Genomic DNA, 16,789 nt, shown 5'->3' with positions numbered 1-16,789 from the left:
GGTAAGTATATGTAGGCTCCCTGCATTTTTTTTGTTACCTGTCAGACTTTTCCAGTGGTTCTGAAAACAGGAGGCAACAAGGATGCTACTATGACTCTTATCCCATCTTCACTGACATTACTGTAAATCTGTGGGAACCTCCTAATCTCTTTCCTAAATGCTTGTCTGGTGAAATTTTTGCCATCTTGTGGCAAGTGCAGAATTGCAAGACATTTACTGTGGGAAGGGATGGATAGGTGGATAATTAGAAATGTGGAGGACTGGCACTAACTTTGCTGTAGATGGTGTCCTCTTTCCAGGCTTGCAACATGGTATTCAGCCATCATGGGTTGCCTCAGGTCTTTTGTGCCCACTTCACTGCAGTGGTATTAGGGGAACCTCTGCTGGTGGAGAGCGAGTAACACAGTATTTGCTGTCCTTGTAAGTCCACAGCGTCTCTTACAAAACACTGCAAAAAGTGGTGTCAGTACAGAGACAGACATATCAGCCAGCCCAGGTCTGCTCCAAAAGCCTCAGGTTGAAGGCTGAGAAGGCAAACACCTAAGGCAGCAACACTTCACCCAAGTACAGAGGGTGATTTGTGGTGGAAGGCTGAATTCTGGTCAAGCTTTATTTTTAAAAGGTTTGCAGTTATTCTTCCTCTCTGACTCAGTACTTCTGACTTTCCAGTAAAGTGATGTCTTCACAGAATTAACTTTTTATGGCATGTATTTTGCAATCAATGTTATTATTATGAAAATGGCTATTTTGAAAGCATGTATCTTATTAAGTCTTGAAGCCATTCTTAGCCCCTATATGTGGCTGTCACATTTGGAAAGGAGGAGGAGGTTCAGCTCAGGTGGTGGGGAAAAACACTCAACTCTCCAGTACTGAGATCCATCCCTTTTCTCAGTTCTGCTCCACTCCCAGCTTCTCATTCAAGAACAGTTGAAAACAGTAGCTGAGCCCAACAAGAATATCACTCTATCCATTTTCGTCTTGTGCAGGCTACTGGTCAAGTCCTTTGTGTCAGGGAGGCAGACCTGGTCAGAGGAAAGCCAACCCTGATTCTTTTGTGGCTGTCAGGGTAAAGACTGTTTTAGGGTTTTTAACCTGAAAGATTTTCCACATGACCTGAATATTCACCTGGGAACTCCAAGCTGATGACGTTAAATTCTCACTATTCTTTGCTCAAAAGGATAAAGACTGGGGGGGTCTGGCTATAGGCTGTAAATGCAAATCGACAACTACCTACATTCCTTTATATGTTCAGCCATGCTCAGTTAAGAAGAGAAATCAACTGGACAAGCCTGGGCCATGACAAGCCCATCCTTTTGAAGACCAAGGATACTCCAGTACATATACAAAGACCTTCTAAAGACCGGGACATATTTTTATTCATTAACCTGATGAGTCCTGCTTTTTCCTACACCAAAATCTTCTCTGCAGCAGCAGGTGGGAACCACCCCATGCACAGGTGCAGCCTCACTAGCAGCACTGCAAGCTGGGATGCTCAGATCTGTTTTGAACCACATGTTATCCCAACTGTGAGCAGACATGGGACAGAGGAGTGGTGACAGCCTTCTGGTGAAGCTAGCAGGGTGCTAACCCCCATCATATTCCTCTGCCCTGCCCCACTCCCAGGGGTCTCGAGCATCCTTCTAGTCTTCAGGGATGCTCCTGCTTTGTGCTACAGATATGAACTTACAGAGTTAGATCCAAGGTTTGCAGAGCCGCCTGAGCTCATATAATAATTTTTAACTGGCATATAAAGCAGCTTTCCAGCAACTGTAATTTATTGGATTGATGGCTTTTTTTGTTGTAAAATTCAAGTCTTTTTCCACTTAAAGGTGTTGTGGTTTTTGTTTTTTCCTGGCTAGAGTGTTTTTTATTTCTCGTTTGTTTTTTTAAGGAATCTGGACAAAAATGACAGCCAGAAATACACAGGCCTAATAAGTATGTGGATATTACACATCCTAAATGCAGTTTACAGGAAAAGTGCAATGTGACCCAGAATAAGGATGTGCTTGTAAAACCTCTGTCTCAGCTGACACTCTTGCCATCAGCACTCTTGCATGCTCTGCTAACCAGCAGCAGCCACAAGGCCAAGGGGAGGCATCCAGCAGAATTCACCCCATGCCTCCCATGGCAGCATTCCTGCTGCTGCTGCACTGCAGAGCTGTAGGAGCTCTCCATGACCCAGGCAAAAATGGACCCAAGTCTCAGGGTTCAAGAGGTGACATTTCTTGAACTTCACTTGAAGGAGAAGAGAAGGGCAACAGTGGCTCAGGTGTTCAATCACAAAACACCCCAAGACCTCTTCAGGTACGGGGGTCAACATCATTAGCATGGAGACAATTGAGGAATTTGTAGAATACTCTCCAAGGAAGAAAGGGGCATTCTTTCCCTGTTCCCTTTCACTGTTCTCAAATATTGTCTTCCCTCTGTCAATTTCATATCTCTCCCAAAAGAAAGTGATGATATTGCTGGCCACACGTCTTCCCTGTCAGCTGAATATATTCCCGATAGGAAACTTAGTAAAGGGTCTAGACCCCTGGGTCTGTGCAGGAATTAACATCTGTGTCTGCCTAGAAAGACTGATTGTGACAGACTAGTTTGGAGAAAACTACAAAACTCATAGGGATCCTTTAGAGACACTTGAACAAAATTTTTCTTTAAAACCCATTGAAGTACCTTGCCTCCAAGACTTCTCGCTGTGTTTTGCAGAACACTTGCAAAGATCTGAATATTCCTTGGCTCACTGACAAGCTAAGGGCATGATTTACAAGCAGTCCTGGGAGCTGCTTCAGCTGACAGCTTAGAGCAGCCCATGTGCACTCCACTGTAATCCTCCAAAACAAGGTGATTTGGGGAGGGTTTTGTACAAACCTCTACGCCTTTCACCACATTACACAAAGAGTTTGAATTAATAAGAAAGGTCAAAAACACTCCTATGCTTATCATAAAGTATTTCCATTTGCTACAATATTTTCTTAAAATCTGCGCAACTTCATAGTAGAGGTAGTGGGCTTCCATCCTCTACTGATAAATTTATTTCAGTGGACTTGAAGAAAGAAGACTTGAAGAAAAGAAGTGACCATAAGAAATCCACTACAAATATGACACGAGCAACAATGAGAAAAGGAATTACCAATAGAGAGATTTCTTTATTGTTAATGTTCAATACTATCATCTTTCAATTTTTGAAACTTACTAAACTTTTTTTAACTAATCCTACATTTTTAAGCAATTATTTACTGCTCAGTGCTAAAATAACCTACTGTTCAATACTAATCTATAAAATCCTAAAAAAACTGATCTTCTAGTTGAAATAAAAAATCCAGAGTTCATAGATGTTTCCTCGCTGAAGCAGATGTCTGGTGCCAGTACTCCACTTACTGCTGGTCAAATTCAGAAATGCAGCTCTGAATATGGGACAGCTTTTTGTGGAGGTACTGGCACCTGCTCTTCATTTCAGAGTAGCTGGGGCTACCCTGTGAAGTAGAAAGCAAAAGAAAATTAGGGCATGCCAACAGTTTCATGGAGTCTAGAATTTGATGTCCTTTGCTTTAAAAAGCCTTGAGTCAGACTCAGCAGTTACCATAGCCCTGCAGGTCTGGTGTCACACATACCTGTTGTAACTGCTGATAATCTGCTTGGATTTGATGATGCAGTGTCTTCAAGAAAAAAAAATATGAAGAATGTTTCACTACCACTCTAAAATGCAAAATTTGGTAAAACACTAGAAGTACACTCAGTCTAATTCTAGAGATGTTCTTCTCTGTGGGCCACCACTCTTTTGGGAGGTTAGCAAAAACAAATCTCCATCTCCCATCATCACCCAAGATCTCTAATTAAGCCTCTCAATAGGCAACAGAAGGAGCCCATGTCCTAAGACTCTGCCTAGGACACCTCTCACCATACTTTTTCTTCATAGACATCTCAAACAGGGGTTTTTGGGCAGGATCTTGCAAAACTCAGACCCAGCCCAAGCAGTGTCTGAGCATATATGCCAATTCCACAGCTTCTCTTTGTCTCACTGAGCAGCTCCAGGGAATCCAAAGCACTGCTGTGATGAAGCACATTGTTCCAGATTGAAAAGCAAGATGTATTCTATTTGCCATCTGTATGGCAGTTGTCTTGTGTTAAGTGGGCACTTGTTCCTTATCTCTTCCACAACCAATCCTCTCTCAGGGGAGTCATCTGCTGATAATGGGCCATTGAGTGTCACTGCATGACTGAGAAGAACTAGAACATCCCATTGTAAAATGCTCCACCCAGAGGGAGGAACCAAGCATTCCTACCTGCATATAGTCTTGCGATTCTGGCCCACCAGCACAGCTTTTTATTCTGTGCTGGATTTTCCCAGAGGAACAGCTGCCTCTCCCTCTGCGTCTTCAGAAGAAGACTACACCCTTTATCTACAGGATCACTACTCCAACAGAAGCACACCTGACACTCCAGGAGGACTGCAGCCACAATTCCAATTGGACTGCTACCAACACCCTGTCCAACAGGGTGTCAGGTTGTATTCTGACTCTGTCAGTGTTGTTTTGGCTCACTGCATTGGTTATTTTATCTTTTTATTTTCTTCCCTAATAAAGAACTGTTATTCCTGATCCCATATTTTTGCCTGAGAGCCCCCCTTAATTTCAAATTTTTAACAATTCAGAGGAAAGGGGTCTACATTTTTCCATTTCAGGGGAGGCTCCTGCCTTCCTTAGCAGACACCTGTCTTTCCAAACCAAGACACACAGTCTTCATGGTTTTACCCTTCTTTACCTGATAGGCTTCGGAGCCTGGAGTCAGAGACTTCCATTGTTCCTGAAACAGTCTGAACTTCTTTAAGATCTTGTCAATCTGAGAATGTAAATTCCTGTATTCCTCATACTCTGCATTGAAGTCATCCTTGTAGCGCTGGCGTTGCTCCAAGGAGACAATGGCTACATATTTTCTAATGGAAAAAATGAGACCATTTTTCTATGAGTAAACTCTAAGAGAACATTCCAATATGTTTCTATACCATAAAGCACACATGTAATTTTACATCAAGCACAGAGAAATGTCTAAGACAGACAGGCAATCTTCAAATCAGTCATGCTGTGACTGATGGTTTCTACTTTCAAGCTCATGTGCTTCAAGAGAATGCAGACAGGTAACTGAGAATCTGCCACATCTCTATGACACTTAGTTATTAATAATTTACATTGTAAAGGTTTTCTTCATTAGCAAGTGAAGCACATTTAGAAAATATTTGCCCTCATTTCAAATGTCAAATGACAAACAGACACAGTAGCTTCAGGAAGATAAATTATATTCTCTTCTTATGTAGGAAAAACTTAAATAAGTTACATTTATTTGTGAAAATTCATCTGCAAAATATTTTTGTCAGGGACTGCATTTATGGAGTTGAGTGCATGGAATTGGACTTTTGAGCTACATTTTTGTCTGTCTAATGGCAAAGCAGAGTTAATGATAATTGATTCTTTTAGTGGACAACAGTTACATCACTGACCATGGAACTGAGGCATTTGTAATACAACCCCAAAAACAAACTCTAGACAAGTCTGAACCTACAACAAGAAATACCCAAACCACACCTACTCCTAAGGAGGGCAAAACTCATTAATGCTTAAAGCCACCGATAGGAGTCAAACCTTCTTCAATCCCTTCTCCCTCAAATCAACAGGTGTGAGGTTTATCCAGCTCATGATACAAATCCAAGATGAAGTGACAATGAGAATAATAGATGCCACATCCCAACACTGTCACACCAAAGCTTCTGCTCCTCTGGGCCTGAAGATCTGGTTCTCTTTGGAATGACAAAAACTCATTCCACATGGGAATAAACACTTCATACCATCCTGAGATAAATATTTACAAGCAATAAATCTTTAACAAGTTAAAATTCAGTACAAGGACAGAAAACAACATATGCCAGGGATGCATCCCAGGCCAGATGCACCTGACTGCTGTGCAGGATAAGTTTGAAAAGAAAACTACAGATGCCTTTCAACATTTTGAGAGGTTCCCGAGAAGCAGGAGCTTGGACTACTGGCCCCTGCCCAGTGACATTTTCTAGCAAGAGCCCTAGCACAGGCCTCACTCCACTGCTTCCCTGCAGGGCCAGGCTTACCCTCAGCCTTCCACGGAGCATCCCTGGTTGTATCCAGTGTGACCCAGGGCCCTGCCGCGCCTGCTCCAAAGGCCACAGCTGCCCCAGAGCCCCAGAGCTGCAGGAGGCCTGACTGCCCTTGCCAACATCACTGCTCTGACACAAGCTGGCAGCAAGTTCCAGTGTTTTATACCACACACACACACACACACACACACACACACACATACACACACACACACACACACACACACAATTCTCCCTCCCCTCCTGCACTGCAAATACGATGAGGGGATGCAGCACCACTGCTGCAGCTGAGCCTGTGCAACTGCACTGCAGGAAGGGAGGGCCCATCCGGGCCCAACCCACCTCAGTGTTCATCTCTGCTCTGAGCCTTGGAGGCCCAACAAAACCTTCTGAAACTCATCCTTTCAGCACAGGAAAGAGCTTGACACTGCACCCCACTGAGAGGGGCATGAGTTAATTGATATTTTACTTGCCTCAAGTAGTCTGGTTGGTTGCTTGCTGCAGAGCATGTGGAGGCAATGGAAGCATCTTTTCCGTTTCCTGCAGAAAAGAAGAATTTTGACACTTCTCATCAGGAGATATTTAAAAAGCCAAAAGATCCCATTGGAGAGTCTTGAAAAAGTCCTTCAGAGCTTTCTTCTCACAGCAAATTACTCACAAGAACCAATAACATTTAATAATAGGGCAAACACGACCTTCTCCACAGTAGCCAGTCCCAGGGTTTAGAAAGAGGGAATGGCCAGTCTATTCTACAGATTGTGCATTACCGCAGTGTTAGCCCCAGCTCAGCTTTTCTTATTTGAAGGCATGAAGTGGCATCTGCACAGCCATTCAAGTCGTGCAGCAACAGATGCAGCTTCACAAAAGACAACAGCTTGAGAGAGATCAACATTGAGGTTCTAACAAGAAATAAAAAGAAAGCTGAAATTCTTCTTATGCCATTTTTTTATCCCCACTTCCCTTCCAATTCCAGAGGCCCAGTATTTGGATGAGTGTCTGCACTCTTGTGCAGAAAAGCCAATTCCATTCTATAGGGCTTACTGGCACTAAGGCTCCAACAACCTGCAGCCAAAACTGAGTACTCCTCAATAACAAGGCAAGATGGGGTTGGAAACAGCCCTGCACTTGTGAATTGCCCTTTGCCTCTTTTCAAAAGCATTCAGGAAGAATTGCACACAAAATCTCAAAGCCCTCTTTCCAAAGAAAGGTTGAAGAATTATGGTCATAATAAAAAGAGCTGCCATAAGGAAAAGTCAGCTGAAACAGGAAGGAGCACTCAGGATGTTGGTAATCTCTCTCTGCTTTCCATTTGAGGTTTTGAGGCAAGCATCAAAAAACCATATGATCCTTTATATTCCTTATTATCTTCCATTGCCATTGCTTACACAAAAAGTTCTGTTAAAACTCAGCCATTCTTGCCAATCTTTAAGCTCTTTAAGCTTTAATTCTTGAGGAAACAGCTGTTGTGTCATGTTCCATTTGGTTTAGTTGATTTTAGCATTAAAATTGTTACATGATATAGCAGAATATAAAAAGAAGTGCAAAAGTGGTAATAAAACTGGGCATAAATACCAATAGTCACAGTATGTTCAATACAACTTGGAAGAAGAGCTTTGCTGTGAGCATCTGATTTCTAAAAGTGCTTTTGATCTTATAGCTCCATCCACATGAAAGCTTCAGCCTAAGCCCCAGCTAAAAGCACAGAACAAATTTTTCTTGCACCAGCTGGGCAGAATTTTGTAACTGGCTCTTGAAGAAAGCTGCTCATGTGTTTATAGACTCCAGCAGAAATCCTTCCAAAGCCTTCCCAAGGTTTGGAGGTACCATGTGTATGTCCAGAAGAAATGTGGAGAGACCATGTCAAAGCACCTGTCTCTACAAGCACACCACCACTTGCAAGAGATATCTGCACACTCTAAATATGCCTCCAGGCTAAACCCAACTTCTACTTTGCATGGTCAACCTCCAAAAGAGACCACACACAGATTTAACTATCACACACAAAATTACTATCTGTGTCCCTATCATCAGAAATCAGGTGTTCTTTATGCATTTCTGTTTAGCTTCTCCATGTTGTTTTCAGTCTGCAACACTTCCACAGCTTTTGAAGAAAGAAATGCTAGGATGCTAGCTAGGATGGAGGGGAACTCACAGCCCAGTTCAAAGAAGAACTCCAGGAAAACACAGCCCAGTTTCGTAGTATTTGGAGTTTCATGAAAAGGCTGAGTTCAATGAACAACCATGGAATCACTGATATTTGACTGTCATGTTTCAGTAAACCAGTCTGCAATAAATGTGTGACAGGTTTCTGTCTTCAGCATGCAGTCTTGAAAATCTGCTGATGGAAACAGTGGTGTCTCAGTCAACTGCCATTTTACTAGAAATCAGATGGAAAGAAAAAATCCATTCTCTGTGGCTTTCTAGTGGCTGGCTCTTCCTTCTTAATCAGCTTTTCTCAACAGCAATCTATTTCACATTTCTTTGTTCTTGATTGGTTTTATACTACTTAGAGGGAGAATTGCTAAAAATCAATAGTTTTAGACAAGGTTCAAGCAGCACAGGTTCTGGGCTTTACTGCTGTTGTCTTTTAAACCCAGAGTTACAATGTAATGTAATGGCAGAAAAAAAAAAAAGGTCTTGATTTTTCATTACCATATAGCAGGGATAATAGTAGACCAGTAATGTAGAGCAGTGCCTTCATGTATCCAGTGCCCATTTTCAAAGCTCCCTTTTCACAAGGTGCAAGAGCACAATTAACTCTTTCAGAACACTGTCAAAGAAGGATGTTCCCATAAGACAAGCCACCACAAGAGGAATTTGAGAGAAGCACAGATGGCATGAAGAAAATCACTAAGCCTTGGCCTAACAGAGGTGAATGTTTAGAATTAGGATACCAGAAAAAAACTCCACTGTAGAGACTGTGGGTAAGGAAAATCACTGCTTACATGGCTTCTAGCCCAAGACATGGGAACAGCTGTGACCACCCTGTGAATACTTCAATCTTGGACAGTATAAAGGTTGTACCTCCAGAGCGACTTGGGGACCCCCACCACTGAGAAGACCAAGGGTGAAGAAGGACCAGCTGGACATCAGAGAGTCCATGTGGTGATGATAACTTGCTGCTTACTGTGTCTCTCTTCCCCTCACCCTGCCTCTCTTCTCTTATTTCTTTCTATCTCCCTAGTTTGCATTTACTGTTAAATAACATTTTTGCTATTGACTGTGGAAAAGGGTGGCATTTCACCTAAATTCAGGCAGAAGCTTCCCTTAATAACCAAATCTTTACACCACTGTTATCCACACAGGAATCAGGAAAACCAGCACATTAATACCTTCATCAAAATCCAAGGGACAAAACTCCTGCAACCTCCCTAATTCGTTTTTCTTCCCATTTGAATTGGGGATCTCCTTCTGCACACTGGCAGGCTCTGGGATGCTGGAACTCTGAAATTTCTCTGTTTGTTGCACCACAGGGGTGCAGGGGGAAATGGAGCCGACACTTGGAGGTGTGACCATAGTGAAGAGGGATATGGAAGGCAGAAGCAAGGAAGAAAAGTGGCCACCAGTTGCTGCCTGGACATGACTGCGCTGGTGACCAATTCTCCTCTTCTTGCTCATCAAAGGACTGGTAAAGTCAGAAGCCAGAGGCCGTTTCTGCAAAAATAACAACATAATTCATTCATTAACCTATGATCAGGATCAGCTTTTGCTCCCATTCTGAAAAAGCAGCATTTCTGAACGGGCCAAGATTGAAAACACATATTTCTTAACTAAAAAGAGCATTCAAATCAGGAAGTACTGCAGGTAAATACAGGCTCTATCTCATTCCTACTTTCTCATCTTAGCACTTAGCAAGTCCTACTTCAAGTCTGTAGCTAAAATGCTTTGGGAGAAAGACACTCCCTTCAGGAGCTCCATCAAAAGCTTTCCTAGAAGTGAACATCCTGTACATTCACATCACAGCTTTTACACCACCAGCAAGTCTGCTGAAACTTAATACAGAGTACAGAATGTTAAAAATGCACAAAATACCTGAGCAGGTCTTGCTGGAGCACCTCTCTCAGAAGGCCCTGGAGATGTTACTTGGCTGCTGCTGGTGGGGTTCTGAGATAGAGCTGTTTTTCTGTAAGGATGGTTCAATACTTCAAGTTACAAGGCCGAAATATCAACTGCCATAGTCCTTTCCTTGCAGACCTTCAGTGCCAGGACTCAAGGAAACAGCATGAGGCTGAGTTGAGGGAGCTTTAGGCAGGATATCAGGAAAACATTCGTGCCCCAGAGGGTGCTTGAGCACTGGAACAGACTCCCCAGGCCAGTGGCCACTGCAGCAAGGCCTCAGGAAGTGTTTGGACAGCACTCTTGGGCACCTGGTGTGATTCTTGTGGTGTCCTGTGCAGGGCCAGGGTCCTGGCAGGTCCCTGCTATCTCAGCATATTCTAAGAATCTAGGCTTCATTTCCCAGGGCTTTCTTCTGAAAAGGCTCTTTTCCTTTCCCAAAAGACTGGACTTACCTAGAAAGTATTGACTTCAAATTCTCTCTGTCAATTTTATTGTAGCCGGGCCAATCAGTCTGAAGGGTTTGAAACAGATGTTCCTTCAGACTGAAGGAATTTTCCTTTGGATTCCAGTTGGCTACCTACAGGCAGACATTTTGGAAAAGAAATGTTCATTATGGTTGCTGGATGCAAACTACAGAAATATGATTGGTCCTGAACAGTTGTTTGTGAGCACACAATTTGAACTAAACAATGTCTTTTTGTACAGAGCCTAATTTTTCCTCTATTACCTGAGTTTTAAGCCATATTAATGTTTCGCTAATTGGAAACAACAAAGTATCTCCATTCATATCTAGCAAGAGTTGCTTTGAAAACAACATTTCGTGCTACAATGTGTAAGGAGAGGTGGTCAGGCCCAGAGTCCCTCTTCATGTGGCAGGGCCAGGGTTCATTCCAGCAAAGTCCTACCATAAGAAGGCCGTGCACATTCCTTGCTGTATTCCTTCGAAAAAAAATTAGGTTTATATCTTCCTCAAGACAGATACAAAGTCTACACAAAAAGGTAAAATGAGGCAGTAAAACCTCAAGACCACTGATATCAGAAGAGCTAGTTTAGACTTCATCATCTGACACCTGCTCAGAGTTCCATAGAGAAGCCCATTGGGAAAGTCTCCATCAATTTGCCCTCTGCAAACACGCTGACTAACTCAATCACACACCACTACCATGTGTCACAACTTTCACTTTTCTTTTCTCCTTGAAATCATAAACATTGATAATTTGGGTCTGCTGCTTTTCCACAGCTGAAAAAAAATGTTGGAGTAACAAAGATACCCAGAACTGGGAATTCACTTCTTAGAAGCAGAACTCAGGTTGTGTTGGAAGGGAAGCAAGTGTGTGTCAGATCTCAGCAAGCTCACACTGCCCATTTGAGATTTATACAAAATCAACCCCCACTTGCTCTGATGTCCAGAAAAACCTGAGCAAGGCATTTCAGAAGGCAAACCAGGAGCTTGAGGCAGTCCACACCTCATACAGCACATTGCCTCCAGGGAAATCTTATCAAACATTCCAATGGAACAGGAGAAAATATTTTCATCCTTTACCTTCTAAGGAGCTGAGCTTTGAAATTTATAGTCAACTTGAAATCTAAATTAGTTACTTCAGTTGAGATGGCAGAGCATGGCTCTCATTATATTGTGAATGTCTTCAGGGTGAAAAAACTATGTCACTGCCCGGGGCAAACCTAGCAACAAACTTGATAGGTTCAAGGAATGAGCTTTTAAAAGTCACTGTGGGATCAACTGAAAGTGTATCCATGTGGAATTTTCCTCCCTTGACTGGGTTCCACGACATTGTTTTCCTAGCTAAAGAGGAAATATTCCTATTGATATATTAATGCTTGCATGATTAAGCAACAACCTAGGGGAACAGGGAATACTGAAAAAGGAGGGAAAGAACCACTGCATCTTTCAATGGGTGTGCATTCTATTACCGGTTGTAATAAGGAAATAACAGTGGAATTCAGAGGAGCACTGGATAAGTTACTGAATAAAATAGGTCCAAGGAAGATGGAGATTTAATTCATGTGACAGCAAAGAAACTCTCTGATCAAAGTTTGGCTACCATCTTTATCATGGAGGATTTGCCAGGAACACCCTTCCCTGGAAGGCAATCCTCACAGATTCCAGCAGAAGCCAAGTACTATTGAGAGGCCACCAGTTCTGTTCAAATTAAATACTGGCCTCTGCAGTTACTGAATTTCTCTCCTCTGAAACTCATCCCAGGAAATTTTAAGTGCTATGACAAACCATTTCACACAGTCAAGGAACGCCTGTGAACTTACTCCATGAAGCAGTTAAACAGTGCACAGAAAAGAAAGGGAATGGAATAAGGCATGAGAAGCAACAGCATTACAAAGTGTTACTCATTGCCAGCTATTCTAGCAAAGCAACAATACCCCAAAAGTTTTGAAGTTTTCTTTCTTTTCCTGACATGGACTTGCAGCTTGAGACCTCTGGATGAAGTTGATAGAAAAACTTAACAGGGAGCATTTCCTAACTTGCTCATTAGTATCTAATTTAAACAGTGGAGGAACAAGTTACAATTAAGAACAAAAGAATAGTGTGATGAAAAAATTGCTGACAGAAACTCCACAATATCACCTGCTGAAGGATCTTTCCAAGGGTGCCCTTGTCCTTTCGCATGACTCCATCTCTTTGCAACCGAGCAAGTAACTCAGGCTTCTTGTAAGTCCTCAGAGCAAGTAAATGAATCACCCTGTCCCTGTAGGGTCGGTGATAAACAGCACTGCAAGGATTCCCTTCACTCTCTGCAGGCTTCAGGAGATTTGTTCTCTTTTTCTCACGGGTCAGACATGAAGCGTTTGATTCAGCTTTTCTCACATCTTCTTGTTTTCCCAAAGGAGAGAAAAACAGAAAAACAAGTGTCAAATGGGAAGATGGGAGAAGGCAAGTTGATCAAGAAAGTTGATTTAAATCAATGATGGATATTTTGAGGATATCCATAGATGATGGATATTCTTGGGGACAGAGCTGATTTTGAATATCCTTGTGGATCCCTTCCAACTCAACATATTCTCTGATTCTGTGACAAAGCCCAGTCCCCAACTGGGACTGCATGGAGCATGTAGCAAAGGCACCCTGTACCCTAACAGCAACCAGATCTGTCTCACCTGAGTTTCTCTGTGCCAGCCTAAAGCCAAAGTGGACCAAGTTCCACAACTGTCTCACTACTGCCAGTCCTCACACCCCAGTTACTGAGTGTTGAACATTCCCTTAGGATCTGTGTAGACCACCACCAAGAATCACACCAATCATCATCCGCATGTGAAACAGAATGTCCCCAGTGAGAAATCTGAAGTTTAGCTTTGTCTCTCCAGAAAGCCACCATGATGCTAGTTTAAAATGCTCTGCACTAGGCTAAGGCAGGGCAAGAGCTGCACTTGCAGTGGCAGGGAAGTCCCTGCAGGCAGATGACTGCAGCCACAGCCAGGTGAGAGCCTGCTTTTCTCAGGGCAGCTGGCTGTACCTGGCTCAGCTCACTGCTGCAGGCAGCACCACTGAGTGCCTGTAAGGGGAATGCGCACCTTGAGTCTGCCTGGAGCCAGGCTCCTTGGGGAAACAGCACTGAGAACAGATTAATAACAAATGACATTACCCAAGCACGTTGTGCTTTGTGGGAAATGATGGAATCCGTGGGGAAGATGACATCAGTATCTTCCTTTCCATTTCCTTGAAAAGAACCCAACACAGTGTTGTGGCAACACTCACTTATTAACGACCAAGACAAAAAATTAAATCAAGCAAAGTTTCCCATGCTGACCTTATGAAATTCTCTATGCAACTTCCTCAAGGTCATTTTCTTTCAATTTCCCAATTAAATTTAAAGGATAATGACAGTGCCTGGATACTCCAAAATCAAAACCTTAGCTACCAAGGCAGTGAATTTAGGTGCATGGAGTGGTCCAAACCTTGACCTCAATGCTCCAAATTGCATCCCATCAAGCAGTATGGGAACAAGGAAGGACTGGCAGGCTTTCTCAGGGGAAAACAAACCAGTGGCTACATGCAGTGACTAGAGACTGCAAGGTTGACCTGAGGGCATACCACCTCCAGCTGAGATCTCTGAACACAAGAGATCCCCTGTCCCGAGAATATGCTGCAAAATTGAATTACCAAGTTGAAAGTCTTACAGATACTGAGCAAAATGTGAAAGGCAATCATACCTCCAAGTGGATTATACAACTGGACATTCTGTGCACTTCCATTGTGCAATGCCTCGCTGGCATTTGGCTAAAAGGAAAAAGATATTTTCTGTAAAAACTTCAGCCTGCTCTCCATCACTGCTGATTAAATAGGCCCTTCACTTTAAACAAGAGCTGTATTTGCAAAGGCTTGCTGTCACATCACTAAAAAGGGCTGCTTTGACACAGTTCTTCCTCTGCAGGCAGCCGGCTACAAAACTGCCCTGAGAGAGCAACCCTCACTTAGCCTCTAACGCAGCCAAGCATTCAAGTAGCAAGTCATCCTTTCCCAACTGCTGGAAGTTATAGGCACAGGCTTCCCTTGAAATCAAGTGCCTGAGTACAACTGAACTGGCCAGTGTTCAGCTAACAATCCAGGTGAGAGTGGTTGACAAAAATATAAGAATTTTGGACATGACCTGATGCTGGGATTTATTTGGTACTAAGGAAGCACATCCTGGAGTCAGCTCCAAGAAGAATTTCACCTGCATAAGGTGAATTTTGACTCTCAACAGGCATGAGAACCCTTTCTCTTGTCCTCAGCTCTAGATGCAATTCTTTGCAGGTGTGAAATGGAAGCAGTTTATCCTAGGTTAATCAGATATTACAAAATTTGGGTTGCTTGGCTGATCTCATCTTTTAGTTCAGAATGTATCGCATTCCGCTGGAGGTTAAAATGTTCATCAGCCTAAGTACATTTTTTAATGAAAACAACTACTGCCATCCAACTGCTTCATTCCGTAGCCAAAATCGCCTGAGAAAAAAATGTAAAAAGCTATGATAAATGGACTGAAAGATGTGCACTAATTACCATGAGAAGGGAGACATCAATACCGAAGATAGAATATTACTTAATTGAAGAAATGATGTAATTTAGAACCAATGAAGATTCATGTCTTTGTTTGCTAAAAATGCTAAAATTTCTTTGTTTGGAAAAGCTTTGAAAATGGTGTGCATGTAGCTGGAGCTCTCCACTATGCATCACAGCTGAGAATAAAGAAATGGCTACTCCTAATATTAAAAAATACTGTTAGAGCGTTTCCTTTCTCCTGACATGTTCGGTGAGTGCAGGGCAAACACGGAACAATGAGAAATCTATGCATTTTGACCAAGAGCCATGCCCAGAGCATGAATTTCCTGAGTGTCCCAGCATGGAGAATATCTGATTTTCACTGGCACCTCCTCAATGGCATCCCTGAGAACCACTTCCATCAGAGAACTTCCCACTTCCACTGGCACCTCCTCCGTGTCATCCCTGTGAGTCACTTCCACCGGGGCATCTGCCTCAAAGGGGCCCTTGGAGCAGCAATGGGGCCCCAGCCCTGCCCGACAGGTCCCACGGGGTCAGCAGCACCTGACACCAACACCACGGCCAAGCCCCCACCCGCTGGCAACCTGCAGAGCCCGACAGCTGCCCCTCACCTGTTGGTCCTGGGACCCCTGGGTCACCCTGACGGGCATTGCAGTGCTGTTGGGGGCCCTGCGGGACGCAGTGCGGACTGGGGCCCTGCGGAATGCTCTGGATCGTGCCCAGGCCCGCAGCTCCGCCATCCCGCTCTACCTCGGGTGCTCTGGCTCCCACACAGCCACTGATCCTGCTGAAAAATCTGCAAAATGCAAAATATTTGTTAGGAAAATGTGTTCTTTGATGTTTCTCCTTTGTGGCTTTCAAGGCTCATCAACAAGGAGGGAGATTATTCCCATGAAACAAGAAGTAGCCAACAAGCTCTAAGTGATGGCCAGGCCTTTGAAAGGCAGGTTGCTTCTTGGCTGAATTGCCTTGTGGAGGTGTAGGGCTTGACAGGCTTCAGTTTCCTCAGACACAGGCTTGGGAAGAAGGATGTACCGCTGATGGTGGACACAAAGAATGGAGAATTTATGGGCACAAGGACATCTGGCAGAATCCCCAAGGAAAGGAACAAACTGATAAAGCCAATGCAGAAACTGTGCTGAATCACCTCCTGCGAGGTAAAAGGCCATTCCAGCAGGGGCAGACCATGGCTATCCACTCAAGAAGCCTCTCACTAAGAAGAAGGGAGAGTCTGAGCATGCAGACTATTGAGCATGAGAAGTGAGGGGATCATTACCCAACAGCAGACAGAACACTAATTATGAAGAGAACTAGGGAACTTGCAGTCAGTGAACACTAATTCCTTTCTTTGCTAAAATGTGGAAATACTAAGACACTCTGGTTCTTGTGGTGCTTCTTGTGAATTTGTCCCTGAGCCCCTCCCTTTCTGCACAGAACTGTAAATAATTACCTCCACTCAGTGTGTGGATTGGCCTCCTGAACAGCGTGTGCTAGAACCAACCAAGCTGGAACAACACTCGCTATTGCTCCAACACCTCTGCTCTCGACGCAGCCGCCGAAGGGTCTGACTGGTCCTGCTGTGTGCTGGTGACAAT

At 43.5% G+C, this 16,789-nt stretch overlaps 1 protein-coding gene across 1 annotated transcript; it reads right to left on the bottom strand.

Moving 5' to 3' along the window:
• Nucleotides 1-3,126: 3,126 nt before the first annotated feature.
• Nucleotides 3,127-15,961, bottom strand: LOC137465344 (RNA polymerase II elongation factor ELL2-like). The gene is made up of 10 exons (XM_068177362.1): nt 15,806-15,961; nt 14,366-14,432; nt 12,783-13,027; nt 10,633-10,757; nt 10,154-10,244; nt 9,454-9,775; nt 6,468-6,661; nt 4,762-4,959; nt 3,612-3,656; nt 3,127-3,473 (listed from the first exon to the last, which is right to left on the bottom strand). The coding sequence occupies exons 1-10, from the start codon at nt 15,932-15,934 to the stop codon at nt 3,375-3,377; spliced, it is 1,515 nt and encodes a 504-aa protein (XP_068033463.1). The 5' UTR covers nt 15,935-15,961; the 3' UTR covers nt 3,127-3,374.
• Between the last annotated feature and the right edge of the window lie 828 nt (nt 15,962-16,789).

This window comes from Anomalospiza imberbis, chromosome Z, assembly GCF_031753505.1.
Source record: "Anomalospiza imberbis isolate Cuckoo-Finch-1a 21T00152 chromosome Z, ASM3175350v1, whole genome shotgun sequence".
NCBI classification, from domain to species: Eukaryota; Metazoa; Chordata; class Aves; order Passeriformes; family Viduidae; genus Anomalospiza; species Anomalospiza imberbis.
This window is presented reverse-complemented; position numbering and strand designations above follow the sequence as displayed.